This window comes from Peromyscus leucopus, chromosome 12, assembly GCF_004664715.2.
Source record: "Peromyscus leucopus breed LL Stock chromosome 12, UCI_PerLeu_2.1, whole genome shotgun sequence".
NCBI classification, from domain to species: Eukaryota; Metazoa; Chordata; class Mammalia; order Rodentia; family Cricetidae; genus Peromyscus; species Peromyscus leucopus.
The window spans coordinates 6071433-6096817 of NC_051073.1; the positions used below are offsets into that span (position 1 = coordinate 6071433).

General features: G+C 47.9%; 1 protein-coding gene and 1 long non-coding RNA gene across 2 annotated transcripts in view; one reads left to right on the forward strand and one right to left on the reverse strand.

Annotated features, from left to right (window-relative positions):
* The first annotated feature begins 1364 nt into the window (after positions 1-1364).
* LOC119088776 lies at positions 1365-3828 on the forward strand. The gene is made up of 2 exons (XR_005092500.1): positions 1365-1961; positions 2375-3828. It is a non-coding gene; the product is annotated as an uncharacterized LOC119088776 (long non-coding RNA).
* A 10023-nt stretch (positions 3829-13851) lies between these two features.
* Positions 13852-25385, reverse strand: part of Clic6 (chloride intracellular channel 6) — a 42175-nt gene continuing 30641 nt past the window's right edge. Inside the window, exons 4-6 of the mRNA XM_028877066.2 lie at positions 25062-25168; positions 24140-24321; positions 13852-15704 (exon numbers count right to left, since the gene is read on the reverse strand). Coding sequence (XP_028732899.1) covers positions 15543-15704; positions 24140-24321; positions 25062-25168 — 451 coding nt within the window. The 3' untranslated portion in view covers positions 13852-15542. The remainder of the gene's footprint in view (positions 15705-24139; positions 24322-25061; positions 25169-25385) is intronic.

Genomic DNA, 25385 nt, shown 5'->3' on the forward strand with positions numbered 1-25385 from the left:
AGCACAGTTGACGAGGTCATGTGACTCGACCTTCTGCTGCTGCCTGCTGTTTGCCGGACTCTCTTCCAAGTTCAGAATCAGCTCCAAGCCTTTCCTTTAAAAGAACAGCTTGGCCCTAGCAGGCTGCTGGAGTGACATGTCAGGCTGTCCCGGGAGCCCAGTTCTTTCCCAACAGCCTGACTCATGCCAAATTGCTTGAGGCTTGTACCGTAGAGCAGCCTGAAAATATTTCTCCTCCCCCCATCAGATAGAGGCTTTCAGAGTCAATAACTGTGTGGTGATCTGGGGACAACCGTCCATTCCTCTCTGTCTCTGAGGCCACTACTTTGGGGGCAGTGGAATCCCCAAACTTCTCATAGGTCTCCCGAGAGGCACTCACTGCTCTAACCTGTCTCCTGACTCTCTCTAGAACTTACTAGTCTTCTCTCCCCCCCCCCCCCCCCGTTGACCTGCTGCCTGTGCTCCCCTAATGGCATTCTCAGTCTCGTCTCTACCCCCTACAGTGTCCTCAAACACGTGCCACCCTTCCTGCCCACCCTTCCCGGCCGCGTCATTCAGAGAGCCAATCACACGCTGGCTTTCGTCTCAGAGCAGGAGCTTGCCCTGCCCATGTCCCGATTCCCTGAGACCTCCTTGAGGGAAAGTCTAAACCTAGTGCGTCTTCCTGTCCCAAATGGCGTCTGAGAACGGGTGTTCAGGGATGAGTGTGTGAATGAGTCAAGGAAGGAACGGCGAGAAAAAGCACAGCTCGGTGTTCAGTTCTTCTGCGAATGGTGAAAATAATGAATCCCCACCCCGCGGTCCCGCCCCCAAACACTTGATCCGATAGGCCACTGACAATGCTCCCCAGACTTTAGCAAGCAGATGAATTCTCCAAGGAGTTGAAATAGATGAGGATGGCAGTTTCTAGCCTGGCCTGCTTGCAGGGCACCTTGGTAATTGTTATTTCCAACAAATGTCAATATGGTGCCACCTCTGCCTATCCAAGGAGCACAGGTGGAGAATGCCTGCCATGACCAAGGTCATCAACAGTGAGTGACCAGCTAAGGGAACAGGGACAAGTAATTCACGTCCTTAGAAGACCCTTGGGTCGTCTTCAATGATGACACCTTAGGCGAGGAAGGAACTAGTCAGAACCGTGACCACTGTTCACATCCAGTCAGAACCGTGACCCGTGTTCACATCCTGAACTCATGGAGGTCAACTCCAGTTGATGCTGGCCCCCAAGGAAAGGGCTAAATAAGAGAGGAAGAAACAGAGGCCAGACAACAAACCAGTCAGTATGGAAAGTTTACTTGAAGAAAGCCAGGCCAGATTCTCACAGGGAACTGGAGCCTGCTCTGAGTTGGGATGACTTCCTGAGTTCCAGCCCCTGAGGGACACTAGCCCCTGAAAGGTGACAGTGTCATACTCCGTACATGCCAGCGATAGATCCATCTCAATGCCACATGGTTCTTCCCTGCCTCTGGGATACCTTCAGATACTTGCCCAGAGCATCACAAAGCAGCAGGTATCCCTTCATAAGATCTCACAAGGTGTCAGTTCCCAGGCACCTTCTAGTGGGAAAGTTTACTAAGATTGGTTTTCTAATCTCAAGGGAAAGAGCAAAGAACAGAATGCCACCTCCATGTCCCCCACAGTGATCTTCAGGAGGTGATGAGACAAGAGCAAGCCAGGCACAGGAAGACAAATGATGCCTTGGGATCTCGTTTATGTGTGGAATCTGAAGACCCTGACGTCACAGAAGATAATTCTAGAATGGTGGACAGCAGAGGCTGAGGAGGGTGGAGGGAGAGGATGGTAACAAGCCAGTTGCATGAAGTTAGAAATGGGAAGGAAGAATACGCTCTGGCCTTTGGTGCACAGCAAGGGTGCTAAAACTTCCACATCAAACACAGCCAACACCTGGAAGAAATGATTCTGAATGTTCTCATCAGAAAGAAATAACAACTGTATGATCAGTAAGTGAAATACCTTAGTGTGATTATTATGTCATATAAACATGTATCAAAAACCTCACACTATGTCCATAAAAGTATGTACGATTATATATCAATTAAAAATAAAGTTTTAAAAAGTGGGACTTCAGCATTATTGGAACTGGCACTTAGATGTTTCATAGAAGATTCATTTGTCAGTTGACTGCTAATTCAGGATTTCCAGGTTGTAGCCTCAGGCCTGCTCTCCAGCTCTGCCAGCCATCGAGACCAAGCCTTAGAACTTGTAGGGACACTGATGACCAAAGAACCTAAAACACAGATTTTTGTAAGAAGCATCCATCCTCGAGGGGTGGAGGGGTGGGGCTGCCAGTGGCCAGACACAAAGCAGGGATGGAGTCATTGAGTCTCTCAGGCATTTCTCATCTCTTTTCCAGGTCTTTTAAAAGTTTCTCAATTGAAGTAATTTAGAAGATCAGTGGTTAAGGAGACAACCATCAACATAATGGACATTTCCTCTGTCCTTCCTCTTCAGAGTCTCCCAGAATTCTGGCTGCTTTCAAGAGATGGATTTCTCTTCAGATTTGTGGTCACCTTTAATGGTGGCTCACTATCTAGAAGATAAGACAGAAACCAGCTGAAGCAGGGACAGCAGACTATGGCTTGTGCCTTGCTCGGCTCATCACGTGTTTTCTCGGCTGGAGGAAGTGACTCAGGCTGGATGTGAGTGCCCTGTACTTACTTACGACTTCTGAGGTGATCTGGACTCAGATGGGACCTCTTCTCCAGCTCCAGGTCAAAGGGGCTTCTTTAGGGGAGGGACCAAGAGCGTCTGGGACAGAGCAAGGCAGTTAATGCCAGAATTATTTTGGAGTTGTGTAGCTATCCACAATACTGCTTTGTTGACAGTCAAAATGATTTCACACCCATTTCTTCTTGCAAAGCCAAAATGACAGGTGTGTGACTTGGAGGGGAGAGGTGGCTTGTGTCACATTCAACCAGCAGCGACCTAACTTCCCACCACACTCTGGTCAGCCTCCTGTGGCCCATTTCTTTACATCTGAAGGGTTGTCCAAATCCATACCCCCCTCTGCATTTGGTGTCTGTCCATTGGGTCTGACAAAAATAAATGCTATTTACAAAAACCTACCCCAGCACCCAGGGAGAAAGCTGACCACTGCTTTTCCAGCTTTGTGTGTTTTCATGCATTTTCATGAGCATTCTTATCAGAGTTCCAAGAGCGGAGTGGAAAGAGTCTTTTACAGATGAGCGAATTGAAATTCAACAAAATTAAATACCTTGCTCAAGGCTATGCAGCCTCTGCCCAGTCATCTTGAGTCATAATTAACTGTCTGGATCCCAGAGAGAAAGAAATCACAGACCAACAGTGTGACGGTGGGAAACGAAACGTCCAGAGGTGGCTGTTCTTAAAGGGATGTGGACAACTGTCTGGGAGTCCCGGTGCCTGGGGTGACCACACTGAGGTCCCTCACCCAAACAGATTGATGACAACTCTGAGAGTGGATCGAGGAGGAAGGTTTTATCCCAAATAAGCCTTTTTATTATAGTAAAGCTCAGCGAACACAATAAACACTGTAGGCCTACTGTTTGCGAGCGTTAATCACCCAAGTTAATCCAAAATGTTCTGCATTGACTCCCGGGTCAATGCAAGGCATTGCCAAAGGAGACCGGCATTGACCGTTGATCCAAAGTCTGTCTCTACCAGAGTTTGAAACAACCATTGTGCACGCATGCCCCTTCGGGGCCCTATAGACTGCTCTGTTTACTAAATCTCTGCTGGCTTCTGGTTTGCATTTCTCTTTTTGTGGCCAACAAAGGACATATTGTTCGTTACTAAGATCCCTTGATTAAAACTCCAAGTGTTGAGCAATCACACCGTTCTTCGTTCCTAGCTTGGCCGGCCCCTCCCCCCTCCCCTGATTCTCATCTACATCAACTTCCTGCTCCCTCCCTCTCATGAAGAGTGGATCTGAAGCCGCATCTGTGTAACGTCACTGATCTTGCCGTACACGCGTGCTTGCACCAGAGGGACCCCAGAAAATCTCACGACAGAATGGGGCGAGTGGAAGAGAGGCCTGGGCTGCTGGGAACTGTCACTCCCCTGATCTTGTCTGTGATACATGGTTCCACAAAAATTAGCTTCGGGCATTAACTATTTATGATGTTCTGAGTTCTGGATAAGAGTTAAACAACTTAACAATTGTTAGTTTGGGAGACACCTGAGACTGGCCAGCCACCACTGAGCACCCTGGGAACACCGTTTGCATCCCAGACTGTAAGGGCCACACTTCCTACAGTGGAGAATCACTGCGGTGACACTGAGCCCCTGACTATCAGGCAGAAAGCACAGAGGTGTCACGGTAACATGTGAAGGCATGAAGGTGGTGGCCCTTGTAGAAAGCGTTTCAAGTTTTACCTGTGAGTGACCTTGCCATTCACACTTCTCTTAGAAAAGTGAAATGGATCTCTTCAGCCATCTCTGAAATGCCACGAAGAAAGAATCTCTTTCTCAGAAGGGAGATCGCTGCTACCAGGTCAACCGGTAAGCTAATCAGCCCTCGCAGACAGGGCAACCCCAAGAAGTCTCTGACAAGATGTCTCTGAGAGATGAGATGTTTCTTTATCAAGATGTCCTGGGGGTAAATGTCACACCTCCTCCAACTCAGCCATTTCTGAGCAAGCCACTGTTTTCTAGAGAGTTCTTGTGAGGCCAAGTTAACTCTTAAATTCACAGGAGCATTGATTTGGATCTGGCCTTCAGAACAAGATGGGAGTGTGTCTTTATAACAATCACATTAGCAGGGAGCCCAAGAATCCCCAGAAACTGCTTCCTGACAAGGATATCGAGCATGTCATCTGTGAAGACACTCTGTGGGAAGACTACGCATTCATTTCTTACCTAGGAGACTGCTGTCTCCTCCAACACGACTAAAGAAGTCACAAACAAAAAAAAAAAAAAAAAAAAAAAAAAAAAAAAAAAAAAAAAAAAAAAAAAAAAAAAAAAAAAAAAAAAAGGCAGTCTCACTGGCCTCGTCTGGTCTCAAGGGGGTGCAGGAGGAGGGCAAGCACACAAAGAGAAGGTCTCATCACTCTTGCTCATACAGCTTGCTGCAGAGACCATCTGAGACATTCTCCCCTATATATAAACAATAGAACAGAAAAACTAAAAAAAAAAAAAAAAGAGAAAAAACATATTACAGAATCGACTGACAAAAAAAAAAAAAAAAAAAAAAAAAAAAAAAAAAAAAAAAAAAAAAAAACCTCTTGACTAGACAAGTACTTTTTTTTTTTTTTTTTTTTTTTTTTTTTTTTATTTTTTAAAAAATAAAATATCATTTACAGCTCGATCATTTGAGACACTGTGACCACCGGAATGATAATCCAACAGTCAAAACCACGCTTGACATAGAACTACCAATGTGTGTGTGTTCTACTTTTCTGCTGCTATGACAGACAGAACACCCCAGCAGAAGCAGCCTTTAGGGAGAGGGGGTTTATTCAGCTCACAGATCCAGCCTGTCACTGTGGGTAAGTCAAGGCAGGAACGTGAACCCCCTAGTCACATGATGTGGAGCAGACAGGGATGGGTGTGTACACCCTCTCCTCTGTTCACGTTCTCTGCTCTTGGACTATTCAGGACCCAAACCCAAGTACTGCCCACTTTGAGCCTGGGTCTTTGTACAACCAACACAATGCTCTACAGACACACAGGTCACCTGTATGTCCACAGGTCACATGTATGTCCACAGTTCCGACAATCCCTCTTTGAGTATGTCTTCCTTGGTGGCTCTAGACTGTGACAAGTTGACAGTTAAAGCTGACCATCTTGATAACTAAAAACCAAGAGATTAGGGAAGACTTTTCCTCTCAGTGTCCATACACAGTATCTGCCAGACTCTGTTAGAATAAAGTTTTCTGACTAAAGGAGCAGCCTTGGCTTGGCTTTTGTTAGTGTTAGTGCTGTTGGTAATTTATATAACTGCCTTTGACTGAATTCAGGGAGGACTAAAGGAGAATCATGTCTACCTTGTACTGAGACACTTGGCCACCTGTTCAACATGGAGAGAAGTCATAACAAAGCCGTTCATTGACCAACTGCAAAAAAATCCTTCCTTCAGCTCCACCCTCTCTCCCCACCCTTTGAGGGAAAAAATCTGAGTAAATAAGTACACTTAGTGCCAAGATGTAGAGGTCAACAAACTCTTGCTTTGTCAGAGGAACCTGGGAATCAGGTCAAGTGGACTTGAGGGAATGTCAGACCTTCCTGCCCCACGGTGTTTGAGCCTGAGGATTAACAGTAAGAGAGTCTGGAGGAAGTTCGCCAAGAAGATAGGCAGCAGACATCTGATGCCACAGCTTGGCTTGGGAACACTAACAGGTTTGGCAATGCAACCTCTGCTGACCTCAGCCAGGGGCTGTGCATCGCTGGTGGAAACTTCCTGTGATCATCACAAACGCTCGAGCGTGTCTATGGCAACGGCATTCTAAGATGGCTCCTGATATTTCCAGGCCCTGGTACACATGCCCCAACTCTTGAGGCTGAGTAGAACCTGCGAATAAATAGAGTATGATTCTTGTGTTTGGGTCACATGACAGGACAAAGGTGAAGGGGTCGGAATACACCATGACATTCCCTCAGCAATTGATTTGAGTGCAGGGATTCCATTCTGTAAAGGTTTGATTGGATCAGCTCTTTGTAAAGGAGGGTCCTCTGGATGGGCTTGGACTAATCAGCTGATCCCTTGAAATGAAAGACTCTAAGTTAGAGAGGAAAGTCAGAGAGCTGAAGTAGTTTAGACACCAGGAGCTGACCTCAAACCTTGTGTGGGGATCCAGCTTCAGTTAATACCTTCCTTTTGGCCTCTGTGACCCTGAACAAGACAGTCAGATGTGGAACACATAACTTCTTGTAGATTAGTCAGATTTCTGTCACCAAGACAAAATACCTGGGAAAAAATCAGCTTAAATGGAAAGATTTAGGGGTGCAGCTTCAGGGGCTTAGAGCCGTGGCCAGTTGCTGTGTGTGTTAAGCTGATAAACGTGTGGCCTTTGTTACACAGTGTAGAAGAAAACTAATTCAAGACTAAGTAGAAGGCTCCCTCTGACCTCTGTATGTAACACACACACACACACACACACACACACATACACACACATACACATACACACAGACACATACACAACATACACAGAGACACATACACACAGAGACACATACAGATACATACACACAGACACACACACAAACACACACATACACACAGACAGATACACAACACACACAGACACATACACACACAGACACACATACAGACACAGACACACATACAGACACATACACACACAGACACACACACACACCATTATCATCACCTTGATCATCATGATCTAAAACAAACACTTCACCTTAGGTACCACAGAGGAAAAACATGCCTGCATTTCTCTACATCTGTGTTTTCTGACATACTTCTTTTCAAGGCATGTGTGTTACTCACTGGTGAAGCAAGCTGAGGTGTGGATGGAGGAAGGATTAGTTAGAATTCCTGTTGCTATGAAGAGACACCGTGGCCACAGCAACTCTTATAAAGGAAAGCATTTAATTGGGGCTGGCTTACAGTTCAGAGATTCAGTCCATTGTCGTCATGGTGGGGAGCATGGTGGTGTGCAGGCAGATGTGGTGCTGGAGAAGGAACCGAGAGTTCTCCACAAACAGTAGGTCTTCCTGTGACTGTGAGCCACTGAGCTTACTTAGGCTTGAACTTCTGAGACCTCAAAGCCTACCCCCTAGTGACACACTTCCTCCAACAAAGCCACACATACTCCAGTTAAGGCCACACCTAACAGTGCTGCTCCCTAGGAACCTATGGGGATCACTTCTATTGCTTACACCATTGAAGGCTGTAATGACAGTATGGGAGGTGTTCTGTGGGAAGGAATCCCACTGTCCTCACTGAGGGCAATGGCTGCTGACCTCCTAAGAAGAATCAAGTGAGGAGACATCACACCTATAGTTATAGATATCATACATGCCCAGAACGGGGCCACTCGCCCCTTCAGAAAGCAAAATATCTACCAAAAATTCCTAAAGCAGGTGGTAAGCAATACCCAAGCCAAGAACTTGCCCTGGGGTAAGAGCTGTGATGGACACTGTGACTGTCAACCTGACGGGGGTGACCGTGGTGGAAGAACACCTCGGGGCATGCCTCTGAGGATGTTTCCAGGAGACCTAACTGAGGAGGAAAGACTCTCACTGTGAGTGTCACTGCCCGGTGGGCTGGGGTCTTGGACTGGATGAAAAGCTGAGCACTAACATCCATCTCTCTCACTTTGCTTCCTGACCACGGAGGCGGCAGGGCCAGCTGCCATGTATCTGTCGCCATGACTTCCCTGTGCGTTCAGGCTGCGAGCCAAAATAAACCCTGGCCCCTAAGTGACTTTGTCAAATGTTTGGTCACAGCGATGAGTCAGTGGCTAACAGAGACAGTATGCATTTCTATGCTTGGAGACTGTTCTCAAATATTATCACTGGGGCTGAGCCCATCAGTCCGAGTCAGGGTTGAGCCCCGAAGAGGTTGAAAAGGCATGGAAGGTAACGCTGTGCAATCCCTACATTTGAAGGGAGAGGGAAAGTGAGGCTGGGGAGGATCCGCTGCGGCTGTATCAGATACAAAGTGTCGCCCACAGACTCTGTTTGTGGTTGGTCCCCAACAGCCGCCACTGTTTTGCCACTTTTCGGGCATGGGGACTTAGGGCCCTCCGAGTAGGGCCTGGGGATTCGAGGCTGGTTCCATTTCTGGTCTGAGCTGTTTCCTGACGGCCACAGCAACATAACCCACTGCGGAGTTCCACTGCCGCAGCCTGGAGTGACTCCCGGCCCCAAGTCTTCCCGCCCCAGGCATGGGCTGCAGTATTGCCCAGAGCATGACTCTGGACAAGCCCCTCCTCCTCCGGTGGTCAGCCGATTCTGTCTCAGCAGTAAGGGTAACTAACACAGCTCTTTCCCACAGCCGCCCAGGCATTAGAGTTTTTCCTGGGGATTCAGTAACAAAGTATCATGAGGACAGTGGGTGGCGCTTAAGTCATCAGAACCTGTTACCTTCTCACTCAGTCAGAGGCTCGACTCTCAATTCCTGTATCAGCAGAACCTAGCTCCAGGTGAGCACTCTGGGAAAGGATGCTTCCTCGCCAATTCCACCTTCTGGTGGTGGCAGCCTTCCCTGGAGTTCCCAGGCTCTCTGCTGCACCCTTCCCGCCTCTCACCCCACCTGCACACAGCCCCTTCCCTGTATGATGACATCAGCAGTGACACCAGAATTAGGGACCAGCTTCACCAACAGGACCTCATGAGAATTTAACTGTTTTCATCTACAAAGACCCTCTTTTGAAAGAAGGTCACATTCTGCAGCTCTAAGTTACTTGGAATTTTGAGAGAACACTTTAAAACACACACACACACATACACACACACACAGCTCGAGCGTGTGTGTGTGTGTGTGTGTGTGTGTGTGTGTGTGTGTGTGTGTACTCAAAGCTAACCACAGCCACCCTTATCGTCTGCAGGGTCGTCCCCCCCCCCCCTAGCAATACCATTCATCACTACACCATATGATGCTGTAACTCAGGATTCATAAATCAGAGTTGAAGGAGAGATAACCTTAGAGGACATCTAGTCAATGCCTGATGACGATCTCAGCTCCCAGCTGCATATGAGATATTGCCTCATCTACCTGTTTTTGTAGGGGGAAAGAGAGTGGGGTGGGGTGGGGTGGGGTAAGTAGGCAGACACTCTTGGGACATCCCTTGTACCATGAGACACTGCACATTGTCAGGTGATGAGGCCCCTTCTGTCAGTGGGACACCCATGAGTCTCTAGCTGGGTCTCTGAGTTCCTGAGATGGATTCAGATGTCCTGAATCTCTCGCCACACCTCAGCCATCCATACACTTGATTTCATCACACCACTGTCCCACATGCATTGGTTTCAGGCATAACCAAGAGCTTCTTGTCCCTGGTACTTCCATGACAAAGCAGAAAATTACAGGACTGAGCAAAATGCCCCCTCCCATGGTCATTCTTCAGTGCACGAACACACACACACACACACACACACACACACGCATGCACGCACGCACGCACGCACGCACACCACCACCACCACCACCAACAACAACAACAACAAAACAATATTTGGGGTTTGGCTTCCTGGGACCAACAGGGTAAATTCACTCTTTGTTCTCTCGCCCTGTAAGGCCACCTTTTGACAGGTTAGTCACCTAGGAAGACACCCAGAGGCCTGGGCTATATTTAGATGACATCTCAAATCTATGGCCACATCAGGCTGGAATGGTCAACTAGTACTTCAAGTCCAACCCAGTGGAGGGTGGAGGAGGTTTCAGGAAGGGAGGAAGCGCCACCTGCTGGTGAGGAGAGCCTGGCTTGTGGACATCTAGGACTCTGGCTTTCAGGAGACTTTTTTTTTTTTTTTTTTTCTTCCTGAGACAGGGTTTCTCTGTGTAGCTTTGCTCCTTTCCTGGAACTCACTCTGTAGACCAGGCTGGCCTCGAACTCACAGAGATCCGCCTTGCTCTGCCTCTGGAGTGCTGGGATTAAAGGCGTGTGCCACCACCGCCCGGCTAGGAGACTATTCTTGATTCCTCACCTTTTCCATTTCTTTGAGTCTCTTGCAAATATTAGACAACTGAAAACAGTGTGTTCAAGTCAAGATGGCTTTCCAGCCAAGCTGCCAGTCTGCTGTGGAGGTTCTCAGTTCTGTGTGCCTGACAAAGCCCTAGGCCAGCTCTACACACCCAGTCACCCAGAGACCGAAGGGGGCAGCTGAGACTCCGGTGGCCACCATCCCAACATCCCTGTGTTGTAGGGAGCCAAGCATTCAGAATATAAATGCTTCCCGCCTGTGACAAAGGATCAAATTTCTATAAGCTTATGAATCATACCCAATCCATTCTGACAACTTGTATTTTATGGCACTAGGCAATCAGAAGAGTACATTTTTTAAAAACGCAATTGACTTACAGCCAGATACGTTGTAGATTATAGAGAACTTTACTTTCTTTTTGAGATAAAGCCTGAGTCTGCAGGCCAGGCTAGATCCAAACTCCAGGGAATCATTCCGCCTCAGCTCCCCCAGTGGGGGAGGGGGGTTTCAGGTGAGCCACCACGCCCAGCTCATATTTAGGACCTTACATCTGCTCAGGATCTGCTGTTGTTTATTTTTTGTTTTCTCAGTACTGCCTCCAAAGCCTTTCTGGGGAAAGCAGCTGGAGATACGCTGGACTTCTCAGTACATAATCCCTGAATGGGAAGATCAAACAAGCAAGTGAAAACCTTCACGTCATTTGAAAACATTTCCTGTTCTCAAACCAAGGCACATTCTCAGAAAGGACAAACTCACTTCTGGGTGTTGGGATTATCACAAGATTACTCTGAAGCCTGAAGACGTTGGAAGATTGGAAGAGCCTTGCATGGCCCTGGGAGGTGTTGGTACATAGAAACTCAAAGCTTTGGAAAGACGGCTAACCCGGATTCACAAACAGCAGCCACTTGGAAAGACACTGTCAGGGAAACAGAGCCAGCTGGTCGGATGGACTGTGGACAATTCCAGGCCAGCCCTTGGTGCCACTGTCCTTGCCCCATCACCAAGAGTATGATGGGAAGGGTTGAGGAAGAGGTGAGAGCTGGCAGTACTCTCAGACAAAAATGACTTCTTTCTGAGAGGGTAGTTAAATCCACAGAAGAGTCAGAAACCCTGGAAGCACCAAGAGTGGGTGGATGGTTGTGAGTGAAGCGAACAGTGGGTAGGATAAGACCTTATTAGCGGGCTGACCTAAGGCCTAACTCTCTGGACAGGCGGCTTCTCATGCCATCCATGTGTGCAGCTTACCGCTTCTGAACATGATTTCCCATAGACCACGACCTGACCACGTTACCTGGACCAGTGTAGACCCAATAATGGCAGCTTTGGGCGTTCCCTGACTGTACAGCCTCACTCAAAACAACAGCTGTCCAAACCTCAAGCTGAACCCTCTGCAGTGAGAAGAGAGACTTGCCCAAGCCAGACTACAGCGACGCTGGTGGCCTCCTAAGCACACAGAGGACAGGGAGAGACAGACTGGACCTGCAGGTCCCAGATAAGCCCGTCCCTGTGGCCAGGATCACAACTACCCACCCGGCACTCTAAAATGACCAGCCCAGAGCATGGTAACAGACTAATCAGAAAGTCAAGCTTTGAAAGGTAATTGACTTCACGTAAAGTTAAACTATTGCCAGTTTGTAATGTTTATCACTTAATTCTTCCATTTTGTAGAGTTGTGGATGACACATTCTTAGAAAGAAGCATATTTTTTGTTCTCTTAGCTGTAAAAGTGAAGAAGGGCCGGGGTATTCTAATATTTTTCAGGCAATTATTTTCAAGAATAACTTTGAACCACCGAAAGTGCGGACTAAGGACGGCTGGGTCTCTACTGGAGAGAGTCACCAGTCATGAGAGCAGATGCTGAAGGGAGCCCTGAGCTCCACTTGCCCTGGGAGTTGGGGGAGGCGGTGCATGTACATGTGAGTGTGAATGTGTGTGGGAATGTGTGAGGGTGTTAAGTACACATGTTCATGTCTTTGTGACAGTGCAGTGAACATATGTCATATGCGTGTGCTAGCGAGTGTGCCTGGATGCCGTGGGTCTGCACATCGGGAGTGAAGGGCTGTCAGGGTGACATTTTCTATTCCATCCCCACTTGTTGGGAGGATCTAGAGAGGAGAGCCATGCGGTGCTCTTGCTCAGCCTGTTGTTGGAGGGTCTGTAGTCAGAGGAAGTTGGCTTTCTAATAAAAATATCAAAATTGTTTTCTAATTCTCAGGTCTTAACAACAACTGAGAGTGAGAAGGAATTGTATCATCCCCAATGTTATAATCAGTCTCTCTGGAATTTATCACGGAGGGTGGAGGTGGGGTGAGGCTGGGGCTGGGGTGGGGCTGGGGCTGGGGTGGAGCTTGGGTATGGGGGCGTGGCTGGCAGTGGGGCTGAGGGTGGGGCTGGAGGTGGGACTGAGGGTGGGGCTGGAGGTGGAGCCGGAGGTGGAGCCGGAGGTGGAGCCGGAGGTGGAGCCGGAGGTGGAGCTCGAAGCAGAGCAGGGAGAGAGTCTGGCTGGCAACAAGGACCAGGTCTGGAGAAGACTGCCCCAAGGAGCGACTTTCCTATAGCTACCAGTATAAGTGGAATGACCTCCAAACGTCTATTTCAGTCACCTGGACAAAGAGGTCACATGTATGTGCTCAGGCCTCTTTGAGGGGCCATTAATATGTCTGTGGTTCATAGCTAACATATGGATTGTCTCTCACCCAAACACCAGCGACCTCTGGTTCAGATTTGATCTCAACCTTTTTAAAGACACCAATAGCCTTCATTTTATTCCTTTAAATCCAAATGAGAAAGAGAGAGAGAGAGAGAGACTGATTTCACTTAAAAGTTTTTATTGGGGACTGGGAAATGATTCAGCAGCTAAAATGTTTGCTGCACCAGGGTTCAGCTCCCTTAGAATACAGGTAAATGTCATGTAGGCACGGTGGCACACCCTGTAATCCTAGACTCAGAGGTGGAGGTGGACCCCTAAATTAGCAAGCTGTCTAGAGAGACAGGCCATACAGAGCTTTGGGGTTGATTGAGAGACTCTGCCTCAAAAGAATAAGGTGGGAAGATTCCTGACACTATCCTCAGGCCTCCCATGTATTTACCACATGTACACGGGCAGCCATCACACATCCAAACCCAAAGGCACACATGCAGGCACATCACACCACACCACACACACACACACACACACACACACACACACACACACACACTACACACATCAAAAGAAACTAAAGGAAAACAACAAAGTTGATTGAAAGTATTTAATTTGTAAGGCACATAGTTGGTGATCATCTTAATATCTAAAAGAACAGAATTAACAGGACTACCACCTTATCATCTACCCATTTACTAAGGATGAATATCACATTGTAAAAGCAGGTTTAAAAAGCTGGCTCCTAAGGAGATGTGGAATAACGTGGACTGTGGTGACATGGGCTAGACACGACCCTGACAACCTTCTTCCTTCAAGTGGGAAAGAAAGTGACTGCTGGGTTGAAGCCAGTGCTTCTAAGAAACAAGAAAATGAAGCGGCCTCCATATTGGACTTGTGTCCTTACAAGACACTCTTCACTCACTCTTAGGATCTTCCTGTTTCAAAGTATCTCACTCTCACCCAAACAAATTGCCCAGTGAGTAGACTATGCATGAGGGTTCCAGTGCCCACTGTACACCTCAGCCAAGTGTCCAAGAGATGTTTCCTGTAGGATGTGTGAGTGTGAAGGCATACACCTGAGAAGTCTTGCAGAGTAACTAAGCAGCCTCACATCTTCTCATCTACAACTGGACCGGAGCCCAGCAGCCCACCCATGGGTCAAGCTATAATGCAAGGTGGCCACAGAGGTGTTGGAGGGAATGCCACAGTAGACCAGACACTCCTCGGCTCCTCGTTAAAGGGCCATTTTCCAGCACTCCTCAAGAGTCGGACTTTCTGGGTTTTATTCTGGAATTTGGTTCTCCTGCTTGGCCTCAGAATGAGATAGAAAGTAGATGTGAATGAGCTAGCCTCAACCACATCCTCATCCCTGGAGGACCACCATGAGCAGGCGTCATAGGCATAAGGCAAGGAGATTCTCCAAGCTGCCGCTAACAGGAAGAGGCCCCGTGAAGGCACCGTCCCTCTGCAGGAAAGAAGAGAAGGGACCAGGAAGGAAGCTAAGACCAAAGGCATGGGGAGGGGGAGCCCTCTCCTCCACACCTTTCCTGGACTCAGAGGCAGAAGGGGACACCCTGGCCCCATCACCCTAGTTCCTGCCGTTCCTTGGCTCTGCAGGGAGGACCTACTGTCCCTGTGTGGCTCAGTGGGGACAAGTCTTCTGTGACGAACATTGAGACACCAAGAGGTCCCCTCCTCAGCCTCTTATAAATGCCACATCACAGGTGAATGAAATTGTATGTGATATGTGTGCACACATGTGTGTGCACAGGCATGCGTGAAAGAGTGGAGATTCTAGACATATTCACCAAATTTGTTATCAGAAGCTACATAGAATAAGTTTTAGGTGATTTTTACTTTCTTCTTCTTACCCTCTAATGCTGTTCCAAAGTATATTGTAAGTATAAAGCAGCATTTCATTTATATTTAAGATGAGAAAACCAAGCTACATGTGATTATTAAAACTATCAAAAAATAAAAACTATCAAAGAAAGACTAACTTCGTTAAAATGGAGGGACTCAGAGTCAAAGCTAATGTGCTTTGAAACAAAGCACACAACTCCATTGCCTTAGAACAGGATCACAAGAGTCCTGAATCTCAAAGACATAGATTAGCCTAGATGAGATGCAGGAATGAGTAGACGAAGTGCAAGGCCATGTGTCCTGTGGCGGCATCGAGAGAGTCGGAGTTACTTTGCATAAGCTGTTTCTGGGAAGATGCGAAGAAGGCTGTCCTGGAAGCTTCACTCACTGGTCTGAGAAGAAGACAGGAAGCAGCCCAGCATCACTTCATCCTTTTCGCTGCGTCTGAATACGCGTGTTCAATCTCCTGGTCAGCTGGACATGTGTTAGTGAACTCATCCCGGGCATAAGCATTGTTTAGGTACCTCCAAATGCCAGTCATTTCAGAAGGAAACTCAAAATCTCTGTATTTCTTGGCCACAATCTGAAAATGAAGAGGAAATGATGAGCAAAAGGGTCACGTGGGTCAAATCAGACAATCGGTCCACGGAGGTGCATAGCCGAGCCCCTGATGTCATCCTGTGGTCATGTGGGCTGCCCAGGGTGGCACTTTGAACGTTGCTAGCGCACCTTGGGAACAGAAAAGGTGATAGAAGTACAGGACGCAATGCAATCGCACTATGACAGAATCTAGACTCATCCAGGAGACAGACCCTGAGCGTGTCTGTGAGGGGCTCTCTAGACTGAGTCAGTTGAGGTAGAAAGACCAACTCTAACTGGAGAAGACACGATTCCATGGGTTGGGGGCCTGGGTTGAATCAAAATGGCATAGGGAGTCGAGCACCAGCATCCACAGCTCTCTGTGTCCTAACTGCTGAGGCACTGTGACTGGACGCCTCGCCCTTCCAGCCTCCATGCCCTTCCTGATGTGAGGGGTTTACTGTGAGCCAAAATCAACCTTCCTCCTCTGGGCTTCTTTTCTTGTATTTTCTCAAAGCTAAAAATAATAACAACAACAATAATAACAACTAATCTGAGATCCCTGCAGTCCTGCCCACCAGGTTACCAAGAAAGGATCCTTGGGATCCACTGTGCATGTGTGCAACATGCCAGTGGCTTTCTCCCTGTGTCTGTGGCAATGCATTGTCAGGTGTCAGCTGCTGTGTTATGTGGCACGTGAAGGCAGATGACAGATCTTCATCTTGGACTGCATCGGTGTCTTCTAATCAGCTGTATCTTCTCCTACTTGCTCAATCTCATCTCCAGCAACCCCTAATATCTGTGCATGGTATTTCTGCAGAAGTCTGTCAGTCAGCCCTAAGCAGATGGCTCAACCGTGAATGTACTATGTACAAAGGTCAGATGTGTGAACAGAACAGCATGCCCCTCATCATCACAGAGATAGGGGAAGCAAGAAAGTAACATGTGGGGTGGATGTTCTAAGACACTCGGCAGTGTGAGATGCTTTCCTGGCCTGGGGAGGGCCAAGTGGGTAATCAGTCACTAAGGACAGCGTCCAATGATGAGGGGTGTGTGACTTGGCTAGTGCCCCACACCTGAAAAACTGAGAACAAGAAGTTAATTCTATCATATCCCAGAAGCAGAAATCTAAGGTCAAGACGTCAGCAGGGCTCTGCTTCCACTGAAGGTTCCGAGTTAGAATCCATCTCGGGCCCTCCTACCTTCTCGCAGCTCTTGTCTATGGAGGACAACTCAGGTCTTCTTGAGGTGTTTGTGTGTCTCTGTCTTAAATCCCCTTTTAGCAAAGACAGCAGCAAGTCATACTAGAGTTGAGTCCAGCTGTCTCTACTGCACCTTCAACTTAACTGTCTGCAAAGACCCACATGCCACATGAGCCCGTCCTGGGGGAGTAGTGATTAGGACTGTGACGTACGTGCTTGGAAAGGGAGAAGCAGGGCTGGAAAGATGGCTCAGTGGTTAAGAGCACTGACTGCTCTTCCAGAGGTCCTGAGTTCAATTCCAGCAACACATGTGGTCGCAACCATCTGTAATGAGATCTGGCGCCTTTCTGTGCAGGGACACATGCAGCAGAATACTGTATACATAACAAATAAATAAATCTTAAAAAAAAAAAAAAAAAAAAAGAAAAAGAAAAGAAAGGGAGAAGCATGATTTCATCCGCCACAGGGATCCAGAGCTACAGTGGCCATTTCTGCCATGTCACCTCCCTCCCCACTGCTTCTGGGATGTTGGAATGAATAGGAGACTCAGCACAAATCAGATCTTAGTATTCACTCATTGGACTGTGAAGCCAGCAGGGTGGCCTCAAATTAGGATCAAGGAACATCTAGAAAGCATCTGGCATGGTGTGTTGTTCTTCACCTGAATGCGGACTTAAGCATGCTCATGTCAAGAACTCTTGCTTTTTGGATTGACACTCACCTGCTTCACCTTTGACCTTTTTGAAAAATCTTAACCTAGAGTCTCACGCAAGCTACGCAAGCACTCCACCACTGCACCCAGCTCTCTTTACTCTTTATTTGGATACAAGGTCTTGTTAACTCGCCCAGGCAGGCCTTGGACTCTCTCTGTAACCCAGGCAGGGTTGAGCTTGCCATCTACTCCCATCGGCCTCACAGGCAGCTGGTATTGCAGACCTGCACCATCAGGCCTGGATATTTTAATATTAATGAGGATATTGACTAAATAGCTACCTATCCCACATGGACTCTTGCTTTTATCATTTCTCTTTCTGTGCATACATCTCCATGTGCCTGTGTATCTGCATATGATGGTGTGCACTGCACACACTCTGTGGAGGTCAGATTGACATGGGGTGACTTTCTTGATCACTGGCTACATTTGAAATTTTATTTTAGATTTACTTTTTAAAATCATATGTATGTACGGGGGTGGAGCTGTGCACGTGGGTTCAGGTACCTATGAAGGCCGCAGAGAGTGTTGGATCCCATGGACCTAGAGTTACAGGCAACTGTGAGCAGACGGCCGTGGGTGCTGAACTCAGGGCTTCTGGAAGAACACCAAGTGCCCTTAACCACTGACACATCCCTCCTGCCCCACCTTATCGTAGTAAAGATTTATTTCTTATGTGCACACGCACACATATGTGCAGATGTCCCTAGATGCCAGAAGAGGGTGTTCCAGTCCCTGCTGCTGGAGTCGCAGGTGGTTGCCAGCGGCGGGAACCATACTCGAGGCCTCTGCCAGGAGCACAGGTGTCTTAACTGCTGAGCCGCCACCCCAACCCCCTTTCCTCTACCTCATTTTTGAGACAAGATCTCCTGTTGAGCCTGGAACTTGAAGATGTGACTGAACTGTCTGGCCTGTGACCCTGTGGCTCTCCCATCTCCACCTTCCCATGCTGGACTACAAGAACACCCACAATGCCTGGCGGCATCTGTCTTGTTTCATGTGTGTTCTAAGGGATCAGCCTTGGGTCTTGAAGCTTGTACAGCAGCAAACTGTTGACCAACTGAGCCATCTCCCCACCCCAGGTGATGTAGTATTTGATTCCTATGCGAGCGCGCGCACATGCATGTGCGCACACACACACACACACACACACACACACACACACACTCCCTTTCAGTGACTCAGAGGCTGTGGTTTAACTCTTTCTGAGAGTCCCCTAATATTAGCTATCAAGTTCGATTCCTGGTGATGACAAAGGAGGTCATGTTTGCGTCTCCACTTCTTTCCGGCTCTTCTTCCTCCCACCTCTCCCACCACCCCGTGCCTGGGACAACATCCAATTCACCACCTCCTGACTGTCTTTACTCTGCCTATGGCTGCTGTCTGGTCTCTGTGCGAGGGTCAGCTTGGGTTCCCCAAAGAAAGGGCTGCAACTCCAAGCGAAGCAGCTCATGGGAAGAACACGTCCCTGCCTATTGAATGTCCAGCTGCAGAATCGTTTTATAAATTTATTTGATTTTTAATTAAAATGTAATTACATCCCTCCCTCCCTCTAAGCCCTTGAGGCATGTGTTCACCAAACAAATAAGAACAGAGAAACCAAACAGGTAAATAGCAGAGCTGTGTGTGCTGGGACCGGGTGGTTAGGTTGCCCTCAGCCCAGGCTCTCACTTTTCTCATAGTCCGTGAGCAAGCCAGTGTCCTTTGGGCAAGTCTGTGCTCTAAGTTAGGGTGAGATAGGTTCTCTGTTTCTTAACAGCCTTTTCCAACACACGCCTCATCTGTCTCGGGTTCTTATTTCACGATCACTTGAGTATTTCATCATATAGCAATTTCACTGCTCAGGAGTGCTTGTTTCACTGAGACTGGTGTCTGGGTGGATAATAACTGGGGGTATAAAACTCTTTCACAACACACCAGACAGTCTTTCCTCTCTAGAGGTAATGCCACTGCTTTCCGATTTTTGATGTCATGAGGATATTTAAGGCCATTGTGAACTTCTCCCCGTAGGTTTCGATTGTTTATCTGTGTCATCATTACTGCTGTGGTTTGAGTACAGTCCTTCCAGGGTCATGTGTTGGAAGCTTGGGTCTCAATGGGACAACGTGTGATAGGACCTTCAAGAAGCAGGGCATCACTGAGGCAATGCCCTCAGGAGAGATTGCAGTAGTTCTCATAGGACTCTGGTTAATCCTGTGGGGAAGTCTGCCATACAAGAGCAAGTCTGGATGCTTCCTGTCTCACCATATGGTCACTCCCTGTCTCACCATATGGTCACTTCCTGCCTCACCATATGGTCACTTCCTGTCTCATCATTTGGTCACTTCCTGTCTCACCATATGGTCACTTCCTGCCTCACCATATGGTCACTTCCTGTCTCACCATATGGTCACTTCCTGTCTCACCATTTGTCATTCCTGTCTCACCATATGGTCACTTCCTGTCTCACCATTTGGTCACTTCCTGTCTCACCATATGGTCACTCCTGTCTCACCATATGGTCACTTCCTGTCTCACCATTTGGTCACTTCTGTTCACCATATGATCACTTCCTGTCTCACCATATGGTCACTCCCTGTCTCACCATATGGTCACTTCCTGTCTCTGCTATGGTCAGCTCCCCATATACACTTACACTGGGATGCAATAAGGTCCACACCAGAGCTGACTCATGCTCTTGAACTTGTAAAATTGTGAGATAAAATTGTGAGGGTTTTCTGCTTATTCCTGCTTCCAACGTTTTGATACAGCAATGGAAAAGGGGCGGATACAGTGGTTAAAGGCTTCCGTTCTGCTACAGAAGCTCAGTGAAGTATCAAAGGTGCCTCGCTGTATTGACTGTCCTGGGAATGTTTCCTGAACATGACATGACCTTGAAAGCAGAGGTTTGGGGCTAGGGATGTGTCAGCCCTTGCGTGGGTTTGGTCCTCTACAGATAATAATTATAATAATGTAAACATAAAGCAGTCAGATATGATGGTGCATGCATGTAGCTCTAGAACTCGTGTAGAGACTGAGACCAGCCTGAACTACAGAGAGACTCTGTCTCAGAATACCAAGGGCTGGAGAGAGGCTCAGTAGTAGAGGGGTTGTCCAACATGCGCAAGTCCCTGGTGTCATCTCCTGCACAAAGAGTCAGTCCAGGCTAGCCGAGATAAGGCAGAGGCCGGGCTCCCCTTTAATTACAGTAATGCTCTGCTTGGGCCTCATGTCATCCTCCCTCCCTCCTCCCCCCCTCCCCCCCCCCCCCCCCCCCCCCCCCCCCCCCCCCCCCCCCCCCCCCCCCCCCCCCCCCCCCCCCCCCCCCCCCCCCCTCTCCCTCCTCCCCCTCTCCCTCCCTCCTCTCTCCCTCCCTCCTCTCCTCTCTCTCCCTCCCCTCCTCCCCTCTTCCTCCTCTCCTCTCTCTCCCTCTCCTCTCCCTCCTCCCCATCCTCCCTGTCCTTCATTTTTTTTTCTCCCCTCTTCCCCCATTCTGAACATTAACATCTGGGCCCTGTCCATTTGATTTTAGGCGACTTGTCCTCAGATCCAGCCTCATCATTTTCCTCCACTTTTATTGTCTCTAGCTATACGGTGGCCCCACATGGATTCTTTCTTGTTTCTAGTCATGGTTTAGCAAGGCAGACATATTGGAGCTACCATTCGCTTAGAAATTATGTGGGGCAATAAGAGAGTGAGACAGGACCACTGGAGAGCAAACTCAGTATTTCCAGTCAAGCATTCACTTGAGAAACACTGACCACTACTCTCCCTCGGGGACACCTTAGAGCTAGAGTTAGGTTAGAGGCAGAGGATAGCATTGGAGCATTGAAGTTAGCATTAGAATAGGGCACTCTTTCCCTCTGTTCGGCAGCCATGACACATAATGGCAGATCCTTTCTCTCCTCCTACCCCACCTCCCTCTAGGATGTCCCAGTGCAGCGGGCTGGGCACAGGCTGTAAAGATGTCATCTCTGTGTAGTCCTCCTTCAACTGTCTCGTTAGAGATTAACCCCTGAAGTGTTCTCTGTAATCTCCCCCTCACTGCCAGGGCACGCCCCACAGCAAAGATCTCCCCTATTTCATGACTGAATTGTTTACTTCTGAAGACCTCTGGCTGGGTGTTGGTGGCGCACATCTTTAATCCCAGCACTTTGGAGGCAGAGGCAGGTGGATCTCTGTGAGTTCAAGGCCAGTCTAGTCTACAGGACAGCCAAGGCAACACAGAGAAACACAGTCTTGGGGAAGAAAAAAAAAGAATGGACTCAAATTGAAGATCAAGAAAAATTTTCTTAGGGTGTAAAAGAAATATATATATATAGAATCATGCACTAGGCCCGTCTCTTAAATTCCTTTTCATTTGTGGGTGATCTGTCATTCTTTTGTAGGCTTGTGAAAGATGAAGCCAATACTCTATTTTTAATATCATTTTCAGGAAGGGAAATAAATTATAAATCTCTCTACTCTTGCATTTTACCATAATTCCCTTGGACTGATTCTCATTTCCTTCAGAAGTACTCTGTTCTGGAAGATCATTAAATAGTTTAGCATCGTAAGTGCTAAATGGCTTTGAAGATTTTGTTTCTAGGTCTTATATTAGCACCATGGACTGCCTTAGCCCCCCCCCTCACCTCCCACCCCTGCAGCTCACCCTCTCCACTGTTTACACATACGTGTGCGTCTATGTGTTCACCTACACACAAGGACTCATAGAGGGCAGACGAACGTATTAGATCCCCAGGAGCTGGAGTTACAAGTGGTTGTGGGCTATCTAATACAAATGCTAAGAACCAAACTCTGGTCCTCCAGAGGGCAGCGAATGCTTTTAACCACAGAGCCATCGCTCCATCCCCCTCTTTTTTTTATATGAATAAACCACACTGATCAGTGCTGTGTGGCTGTGACATTTCTCCTGCTCTTTATTGTGGTTTGAATATTTGACACTTTTATAATGAAGGTTTGGTCGCCACCCTCCGCCAGTTGGCAATAGTTTCACCAATTGGTTAATTACAGCTGACTGGGTAATGGGAAGTAGAGCCTAGGTCACCAGGAGCCTTTGAAGGGTCTTGTCCCCAGACCCTCTCTCTGGTGCTCTCTGGCTTCCACAGAGTGAGCTGCTTTCCCATGCCATAGGCCTGACATCAACAGAGCCAGCTGATCATGACTATACCTCCTCCGAAACCACAGGCCAAAAAAAACAAAAAAAAAAAACCACCTTTCTGCGCTTGCATTGGTTTTCTCAAGCATTTTGTCAGAGCAACTAGAATTTTTTCTTCATCCTGCACAAACCTGTCTGATGCTGTATCATTCACAGTAAAGACTAAAGTTCCATTCCTGAAAGGGACTAAACCGAAAGACAGTGGCGTACATATCTCATTGGAAAATGACTTCCCGATTTAGGTGTTGGAGAACTGAGAAGCTTTTGTTAGACTCTGGATGCTGGGACCTTAACAAAGCTGTTAAAGAAGACATTAACTCAAAGAATCACTAGTGTCCATCTGAAGTAGATCTCCCTGAAGCACCTCACGGAAGGAAGAAGGAAGCAGCTAGAGGCTGAGAGGGAGAGAGCAGGAAGAAGGTGTCCAGGAAGAGAAAGGCGAGGTTATAACATGGAGTGACCAAGGGTGACAGGTAAGCCCACCATGGACTCTCGGAACCAGATGGGTGATTTTACCGGCCAATCGCACACACACTTAGAACATGGCATTGGCGTGTGTCTCCTTTTTCCACCCTTACACTCCTGCTCCAGCTCTAAACCTATCGAGAATTTAATACTAATCAAGATGCTCCCCCGCCCCCGTACATGGCACAGACTTCTTCTTTGGACGTCTGAGGACCACACACACAGCAGTGATGGCCGTGATCCTAACAACTGACGCCTGTAAGTGACAGAGAAGGGAGGACAGAGAAGCCACGCAGAAGTCCAAGTGTGGGGCCGGCTGCCTGGGAATCCCTGGATTTGCCACTACAAGTTCTGATTTACTAGGTCAGGTGACCCATCAGAACTGAAATTAAAAAATTAAAATCTAAAAAATTTAAAAAAAAAAACACCTTCAAATAATTCTAGGTGTATGTGACCATTGACTCTTCTACCACATTCAACTACCTAGAAAGACAGGGTATCAACTATAGATATAAAAAATAGGCAAAGCCAGGAGCTGTATCAGCTGCTCTTAGCAGTGGAAGGATGATATTAATAGCTGAAAGGACACCCCTCCATTGTCCCTGGAACAACGTTTATCCCTGCAATTGTCAACAATGCAGCATCTCCAAGCCACATCTGGTAAATGCCAAGGATTCCCTGAGAACATCAGTGAGGGCATAGGGCAGGGAGCACGTTCACAGGGATCTCATGAGAACACCTGGAGTTCCTGGTTCCATGTGCCTCAACACTGCAGCTCAGCCGCCTTGAACAGAGACTGCTTGTTTGCAGTTCAAGTCTGTGTTCCTGGCCTGCTTCAGTGTCCAGCCTGAGCACAAGTCAGACCAAAGGACCACAAAGCCTCCTTCATACACCCAGCACAGGCATTGGGAGCAAAGACAAACCTTAATGATGTGGAGCTTGGGTAAGAGGTTACAGTCAGCCAACGTGAGCTCATCCCCATCCAGAAACTTCCTTCGGGACACAGTGACGTCCTCCGTGCTGTAGGCATCTATTTCATCTGGCAGAGGGCTGTTTAAGTAACTGTCCAGCTTCTTCAGGGCCCGTAGCAGGTTCTTCTCATAAACTAAAACACAAAGGCAGGAGATGTCTGAGACAGGCCATGCAAGTGGCTGCCTCTTTCTTTTCTGCCTTGGAGGAGAGAGGTGAGGCTGCACTTTCTTCCTGGGACAGGGCCAGTCAGCAGCAAGACCAGATGGATGCGAACAGATGCGGAGAGAACTCGGTCTCCCTGCACCATCTACACAGCTGCACTACTTCTGGGACTCATCTGGTTGCTTTTAAGATATTTGAAATCTAACCTTTGTGTTTATTTGTGTCTGTGTCTGTGCCTGTGTGTATGTATACCCCCTCGCAGGTGCTTCGGGTGCCCTGGATCTGGAGTTACAGGTGGTTATGAGCCACCCAGTATCAGGACCGGGAACCAAACTCCAGTCGTCCTCAGGAGCGGCGTGTGCTCAGAACTGCCGCGCCATCCCTCCAGCCCAAACTCGGCCACTCCTCTAAACATGTATGAGAAGCCTGTGAGAGGCAGAGAGTGAGTGACAGAAGCACCATTTAAACAGTTCCCGCATTGCAGGTGGGGACAGCTGGACGTTGAAATGTTTCCCCACCATAGTGCTGTGGTTTGGATTCCCAAACTCTAGAAACAGTTTCTCCAAAGTCATAAGCAGAGTTAAAGACGAGGGCATTTCCCTTAATTCCAGCCTTCCATCTGTACCCCCTGAAATGAGCCAGATGCCCAGGGTCTCTCCACAGCCACGTGGAAGACCGTGTGGGGACAGAACCCAGAACGGGAATACTCACTCTCATTTGCGTCCTTCTTGGTGTTTTTAATAAACGCTGAGAATTTGGCAAAAACATCATTTCCTGCTGAGTTGGATTCAGGGTGTTGTGTTCCCAGCTTGGGGTACCTTGAAGAGTTTAAAATTAGAGGGTCACAAAAAGAGCAAAGTCTGATTAGGATAATGCAGTGAACAAAAATATATTTCTCTGGGCAGACATTAAAATGACAAGCTCCCCTGGAACAGTTTAGTAAACAATGAATCTCAAGGTTTAGTAAAAACATGATTTTGGAGAACTGCCTTGTCTCTAGCCCTGGGAAGACCCATCCTAGGACACAGGGGTCAA